General features: G+C 36.5%; 1 protein-coding gene across 1 annotated transcript; it reads left to right on the top strand.

Moving 5' to 3' along the window:
* Positions 1 to 404: 404 nt before the first annotated feature.
* Positions 405 to 7,318, top strand: LOC114367820 (protein MEI2-like 5). Its single transcript, XM_028325025.1, has 13 exons — positions 405 to 747; positions 2,349 to 2,391; positions 2,476 to 2,619; positions 2,708 to 3,177; positions 3,396 to 3,554; positions 3,652 to 3,768; positions 3,870 to 4,021; positions 4,383 to 4,474; positions 4,619 to 5,573; positions 5,663 to 5,747; positions 5,854 to 5,922; positions 6,154 to 6,333; positions 6,581 to 7,318. Exons 2-13 carry the CDS (start codon positions 2,361 to 2,363, stop codon positions 6,713 to 6,715), a joined length of 2,589 nt encoding a protein of 862 aa, XP_028180826.1. The 5' UTR covers positions 405 to 747; positions 2,349 to 2,360; the 3' UTR covers positions 6,716 to 7,318.
* The last annotated feature ends 483 nt before the right edge of the window (positions 7,319 to 7,801 follow it).

The following is a 7,801-nucleotide window of genomic DNA, read 5'->3' as shown; positions in this document are numbered from 1 at the left end:
TACTACTTTTTATAGAATTAAAATTTAATAAGGCGAATCTAATAGTATCATTTAATTAACATTAATACTTATGTACATGCATTAGAAAAATTGAAAAATACTACCCCTTCAACGGATCATTGCTGAATTAGTACTAATTTTAAAAAATGAATTAAATAAAGATGCACTTAACCCAGTTCTTATCTTTTGGGCAAGTGAAACCAGTTCATAGTAAAGCACAGGGTTCAATGGATCAATGCTGCATTAATACCTGGTATTTATCATTATCCTCCTCAAATAAATAAATAAATTTCTTAAACATTTGATTTAGGCAAGTTTTTAGTTTAATAATAAATGAAAAAAAAACATTGTTTTATAATTTATGGACACCAAATGACCTTTAAATACAGTTGAATCCTCCACCATCTCAAAGTCCCAAACCATTGAAGCTAATTTTTTCTCTCTTTCTATTTTCCTTCTCTCAATCATTCTCTGCTCCTTTTCACTCTCTGGGGTCAGGGCCAATCATCGCCAAGCTCATGCTCTGCACCCTTTCTCTCCCTCTAAAGATTCTCCATTTTTCTCTGCTTCCATCACAAACACTGCATCAACACACTCTCTTGTTTTCTTCACTTTTTTTTTTTTCTTGCAACACGTTTCTCTCCAATTTGTTGCAAACCCTTTTGGTTTTAGGTGCCAAAGGACCAAAACGTCCTTGAAGCCTGAAGCCCCTCCTCTCTCTCTTAGGGTTTTCTCACCCTTTTTCAGGTATGTCACGGGTTTTCATTTGATTCACTGTTTTTGGGGTTTCCAATGGCAAATTTTGAGTCTTTTTAATGTTTTTTCTTCTGGGGTTGATCGAATTGATGGATTAAGTTTTCAAGTAGAATTTGCTTTGAGTGCAGCGATTATGGGGATTTTGAGGGGTTGCGGTTATGATTATTTCTCTGTAGTGTGATGATGTTGCTGAAGCCTGAAAGTGCTTAAATTTGTGATTTTGTGTTGAAGGGGGTGGTTGGTGCCAATTGGTTGTGAAAAATGGGGTTGGTTTTGTAGTTATGGTGATAACTTGCTTTGGTTAAAAATGGTAACTGTTACGGTTTTATGCATTTTTCGTTTGGCCTTGAGTGATCTTATCACGGTCTGCATACACCAGTTTAACTAAAATGGGGTTTTCAATTTGGTCTCTTTTTTGTGAACACTACTACTGTTACTCCTCGTTGGATGGGTTATATTGAAGTTGCTTCATGTCTGGATGCTGGGAAATTGTGGGAAAGTTGGTGTCTTTTTTTTATACCAATTTTGGTTGTGGAGTAGATATATGGGGGGCATAATCTTTATTAGGATCCCTTGAATTTATGGAGTCCTTTAACAAGTTTTTTTTTTGTCTGGACATGCTGGAAGTGGATTGTGATGTATCTCTGCCACTGAATTGAATCTTTTGAAGGGAGAGTGAGTAACCCTTGGAAAGAACTGCTTTTGCGCATGGGTTTGTTCTATAGTTCCATTTGTCTGATAGGGTTTGATATTCACTTATTTGTCTTCACTTGCAACAGGAACACTGTTGCTGTCTCCTGCATCTTGCTTTGATATATTTTTTCTCTCCTTTTGAAAGTTTTGTCGCGGGTTTCAAGTTCAACCGAAACCTTGCCTGTTGTTGCTGTCAAATCTTGTTTAATCATATGGTTTAGGACATCCTCCAAATCAGTGGAATTTGGTCATTCTTGACTAGTGAAGATGGAAACACAATTGTAAAGGGTGCTACCTGGAGATTTAGGAACTAGGGCTAATGGCAAGGGTGAAAAGTCCCTCTCACATTCTCAAGAAGATTTATAACCGCGTCTCTGTGTCTCCCTTTGTGGTTAAACTGTTTCCTGCCATGCTGGTTATGCAAGAACCCAAGAGGATGATAGCTTTGAACCTGCAGACTGGAAGTTGGGTTATGTGCATCTAACATTTCATCATACAAGCTCAACAGTCAGCACTTTAGGTGCTGCTTATTTTGGGTGGGGGAATCACGAGTGTTGACTGGTTGGATATGTTAGTTAGTTTGTACTCTCTGCTTATGGGGGTTGGACATTTTGATTGAATTTGGTCATTATGGTCTCATGGTGTGAGTTCCCTTTGTTGGAGTCAAAAATCAAGTTTTTTAAATACCTGATGTACTAAGTTCTTTGTTGATTACCTTCTGTTTTCTGATTGCTTAATAAGTGCCTTGATTACCTTTTGTTCTTCTAGATGTAAATTTTTTCATAACTATTCTTATTTCCTGTGTAATTAGCATTTTCCAAAGTTTTAATGTTTTTAAAATTATGTGCCTATAACACAAACAAAATAACTCTATGTCACTGTTTTTGTGAATGAGGCAGAAGGGTGATGCAATGAGGCAGTCTTTTGATCCTTCATCTTTGGGTAAATCTCTGAATTCTTTTATTTTGTTTTCCTTATTAACTTGTTACTATGTTGAATTAACTGTAACTCTTTTATCACCAATAGGTCCTTCCAAGATTCCATCTATAAAAATACCTGGAAAAGCAGGGAATGGTGCATGGGAGGCTTTGTCTGGATCTGATTCCTACCATGCTTCGTCGGATGCTAGCCTCTTTTCTAGCTCATTACCTGTTCTTCCGCATGAAAAATGTATGTGATGGTTATTTCCTTACAGTTCTGTCATTTGCATTGTCCATTTTTTTATAAATTCTGTTGATTTGGTTTTGCTAACCTGCAGTGAACTTGAATGAAACTGCAAATGCTTATCAATCTATTGACGACATCTCATCCGGCTTTAAGAAGCTCCATCAAGATGCTGAGGGCAATGGTTCACTTGAAGACGGTGATACTCATGCAATTGGACCTGCCCTTCCTGATGATGAGGAGGAGCTTTTAGCTGGCATAATGGATGATTTTGACTTAAGTGGTTTGCCTGGTTCTCTTGAGGACTTAGAAGAGTATGATCTTTTTGGTTGTGGTGGAGGTATGGAACTAGAAACTGATCCACAGGAAAGTCTCACTGTGGGTATATCTAAGCTAAGCTTTGCAGATAGTACCGTTGGCAGTGTTTTGCCCCCTTATTCTTTTCCCAATGGTGTGGGAGCTGTTGCGGGAGAACATCCATATGGAGAGCATCCTTCTCGAACATTATTTGTTCGGAATATTAACAGTAATGTGGAGGATTCAGAGCTGAGAGCCCTTTTTGAGGTAGGTTGAAGTTAGGGCAAGGTGGCAAGCTCATCTAGAAGCTAGTGCATTCGTTTGCTTTGATATTTTATAGTATTCTACATTTGCTCCATGGCTACAATTAAAACTTATGGTGCTCATAATTGTTCATTGCCTCTATTGGATAATCTGCATATCTTTGTTAAGAAGAAAATTTGAAACAAGATAAATTATTAATGGTGTTTCAATTTTTTTCCCAGCAATATGGTGATATTAGAACCCTATACACTGCATGCAAACATCGGGGATTTGTAATGATATCCTATTATGATATCCGTGCTGCTCGAACAGCTATGCGTTCATTACAGAACAAACCTCTACGGCGCAGGAAACTAGACATTCATTTCTCAATACCAAAGGTTTTTTACAAACTTAAAGTTCTTGTAATTTATTTTTTTATTGATTGAATACCCTGACATTATTATTCTCTTGGCTTTCTTTTCTTCCACATCCCAGGACAATCCATCAGACAAGGATATCAACCAGGGAACATTGGTAGTTTTCAATTTGGATCCATCTGTTTCAAATGAAGACCTGCGTCAAATATTTGGGGCTTATGGAGAGGTCAAAGAGGTGATTATTTTATCCTTTCTTGCTGCTTTGTATCCCTCTCACATTTGTGTGTATATGTGTTCTATTTTTAAAACTTAGATTAATTATCAATGTCTCTGCAGATAAGGGAAACTCCTCACAAGAGGCATCACAAGTTTATTGAATTCTATGATGTCAGAGCAGCCGAAGCAGCACTTAAATCATTAAACAGGAGTGACATAGCTGGTAAACGCATAAAGCTTGAACCTAGTCGACCTGGAGGAGCTCGTAGAAAGTGCGTACACTGATAATTTTCCTATTGCTTTTTGTTTTTCTGTTAATCTTTATCTTTATGATAATGATAATCATCTGTTCTGCTGGCTGAATTTTTTGCATTGTTTCAATATAAGACGAAACTGATGAGAGAATTGTTAAATTGAGTATTGCAAATGATATGGTTTGGTCTATCTCTCTCTGGTACCTAGTATGACTGCTTAAATACTGTCAAAACTATTTGAAGTTTATTATTGTTGGTAGGCATTCCTATAAAATGAGTTTTACTGAATTGGTCATTACTTCCATATCTGCTGCTTTTGTTTTCTGGCTTCATACATTGAAGTTTAGAAATATAACCATTAATTCCTTGTACTTTTTAGTTTGATGCTCCAATTAAATCAAGAGCTTGACCAAGAAGAATCTCGGAGTTTCCGATACCAAGTGAGTTCACCTGTAGCTAACTCTCCCCCAGGTTGGTTCTTTGAGATGCTACATATTCCTTGTGCCATCAGCATCTTTAAGCAGCATAACTTTTCATTACTGACTTCATAACTATGTTCCCCTTGCATTTGTTCTCTATCTAAATGATATTAAGTTAATAAAACTTTCATAACAGGTAACTGGTTACAGTTCAACAGCCCTGTTGAGCAGAATTCAATGCAAACTATCAATCATTCTCCTGGTTCTAGGATCATAAGCCCAACAACAGGCAATCATTTACCTGGATTAGCTTCAATTTTGCAACCACAAGTATCTAACGCTGTAAAGGCTGCTGCTATTGGCAATGACTTGGGAAGGAGCAGTCAAGGAGAGCACATATTTTCCGGTATGAATTCATCACACGGAGCTACTTTTCAGTCGCATTCACTTCCAGAGCCTAAATTCAGCCAATATCGTGGAGCATTGTCCTCAATTGGTCCATCAACATCAAATGGATCCTCAGTGGAAACTTTGTCTGGGCCACAGTTTCTATGGGGAAGCCCAACTCTCTACTCAGAGCATACCAAACCTTCAGTTTGGCCAAGATCATCTGTGGGGCATCCGTTTGCTGCATCCAATGGAAAGAGCCATGCCTTCCCATATTCAACTCAGAATAGTTCTTTTGTTGGTTCATCCCAGCATCATCACCACCATCATGTCGGCTCTGCCCCATCAGGTTTGCCTTTTGAGAGGCACTTTGGTTTCCATCCTGAGTCATCTGAAACTTCATTCATGAATAATGTTGGCTATGGAGGCATTGGTCTTGGGCATAATGATGGAAATTACATGGTTAATGCGGGTGGATCTGTTAATCCTAACACTACTATCCCAAGAAATATATCTGATAATGGTTCATCAAACTTAAGAATGAGATCTTCTCCTAGGCTTAGCCCTGTCTTTTTGGGAAATGGTCCTTATCCAGGACTGCCACCTACCACTTTGGAGAGTTTGGCTGACCGTGCTCGGAGTAGATGGATAGAGAACAATGGGAGCCAAGTTGATAGCAAGAAGCAATTTCAGCTCGATTTGGATAAGATTAGAAGTGGTGAAGATACAAGGACTACATTAATGATAAAGAATATCCCAAACAAGTATGATTAACTCTTAAGTGTTTATTAACCATATATGTTTTCTTATTGGATTCTTAGATAATATATTATTAATTGTTTATAACCTGCAGATACACCTCAAAAATGTTATTAGCTGCCATTGATGAAAATCATAGGGGTGCTTATGATTTTCTCTATCTGCCAATTGACTTTAAGGTAAATAATTTGCTCTTCTAGAAGTTGTTTATTTTTCCTGTGTTGATGTTTGCTCCCTGAATTTTTTAAACTTGTGAAGCTGATTAATTTTTTCTTCTTACTGCAGAATAAATGCAATGTGGGCTATGCATTTATCAACATGCTGTCACCCTTTCTTATTATTCCATTCTATGAGGTTTTTATGGGAATATATCTTTGGCTCTTTTTTTTTTTCCATGTTTCTATTATTTTGCTGAGTGAAAATTTTCTTGTATATTTTCTGTTATTTTCTTCATCTTGTTAAAATTAATTTAGCAGTTATTGATATCTTGGCATTTATTTAAGAAAGTGTAAGTAGTAAAGCTTAATGATATCTTCCCCTTAATCAATAGTGAAAATTAATTTAGCATTGTGTCTGATTTTGCAGACATTCAATGGGAAGAAATGGGAGAAATTTAATAGTGAAAAAGTTGCATCTTTGGCATATGCTCGAATTCAAGGAAAATCTGCCCTTGTGAGCCACTTCCAAAATTCAAGTTTGATGAATGAAGATAAACGATGTCGCCCTATTCTCTTCCACTCAGAGGGTTCTGAAGTTGGTGATCTGGTAATTGGAAAACATTGACTAGTGCATTTGTTATATTTTTGAAGAAAATATTGTTTCTATTTATTTGTCACTTTAAAATTTCAAGATGACATTATTTACTATTTTTTTTATCTTCTATACTTTTGGATTTGCTGTCTCGTTGAGTGAAATGATGACTTTGGTTATTATTAATTGATCTTTCATTCATTCTTTTCTACTTAATATACATACCCTAACTGCTGGAAGTTTGTTCATACTTTCCCTGTAGATTGTACAAGAGCACCTTTCTTCCAACTCCAACAATCTAAACATTCAGGCACCTAGGCCAAGTGAATTCTATTCAAGTGATTTTGCTGGGAGTCCTCCAAAGGCGGGCCCTTCTGCAAGCTTGGATACAAATTAACATTTATATTAGATGCTGAGTTGCTTAGCCGGAATCCATCGCCGTTAATGTTAACATTTTGCAAATATGTCTCTCTCTCTTTGGGGCTGCTTGCATATATTTAGGAAGGATAACAGAAGGATGTAGATTTTGTATCATAGCTATTTTCCCAAGTATTTTGCCAGCAAGCTTTAGAATTAGAAGCTTGGAGCATATTTTGATTGATTTGCTGCACAGGTAGCTGCTGATCTGATTATGTACACAAGGTCAAGGTGGTGGGAGCAAAAGGCTGAAGAGTTTAAATTGAGCAAAGGTGTTTGTTTTTCTCTTCAAAATTTGCTCATTTTTGCATTTTGGTGTCTTGTCATGTCATTGAGCATTTTTTTTTTTTGGCTTTCTGAAAAATGTTAATATGGGGGTAGAGTTCAGTTTGGTTGGAAGTTGGTAAGTTCATCACGTGGGGGTACAAATTGTATAGAGAGAAAATAAAGACTTCCTTTCTTTCTATGTTTTCCTCTAATGTATTAGTCCTCTTGAAAACAAAAAGTGTAAAACGCATATTTAAATATGATGGTGTACAAGTTGCTCACTATCTGAATCAAGACATTGTTGTTTTGGTAGGATTGTCCTTTGAAAGTGCATCTTTGACACGTCAAGTGACAAAGTCACGCTTCATTAAAGTTATAACGAGCACGTTTTGTTTTGTTCGGATGTAGAAATGAGACTAGAGGGAGAAAATTAGATAAAAAAGTTAGGTATGAAATAATTGGACCATCTGTGGCTTTCAAGTATTGGCCGTTGGATATATTAACAAAAAAATTGATGGCTAAGATGTATTATCTGTTACCTGAAAGTGAGCTTAAAGGATTTTTGCCTACTAGTCCTCGTATAAAATAGTATTGTATACGAGTTGGACATATTTGCAAAATACAGATATTGAAACAGATGCCTCAAGAAAATTGATAAATCATAAAACACAAGAAATTAATTGGTTAGACATGATGTATGAGTGTTATAAAAAACCGTATTTCCAGATCTATAAATCTATGTTTCAGATTGTCAGTGGTTCTTCCCTTTCCTCTTTTCCTACTTCTCTGTTAAATATTC

Source organism: Glycine soja, chromosome 9 (assembly GCF_004193775.1).
Source record: "Glycine soja cultivar W05 chromosome 9, ASM419377v2, whole genome shotgun sequence".
Taxonomy (NCBI): domain Eukaryota; kingdom Viridiplantae; phylum Streptophyta; class Magnoliopsida; order Fabales; family Fabaceae; genus Glycine; species Glycine soja.
This window is presented reverse-complemented; position numbering and strand designations above follow the sequence as displayed.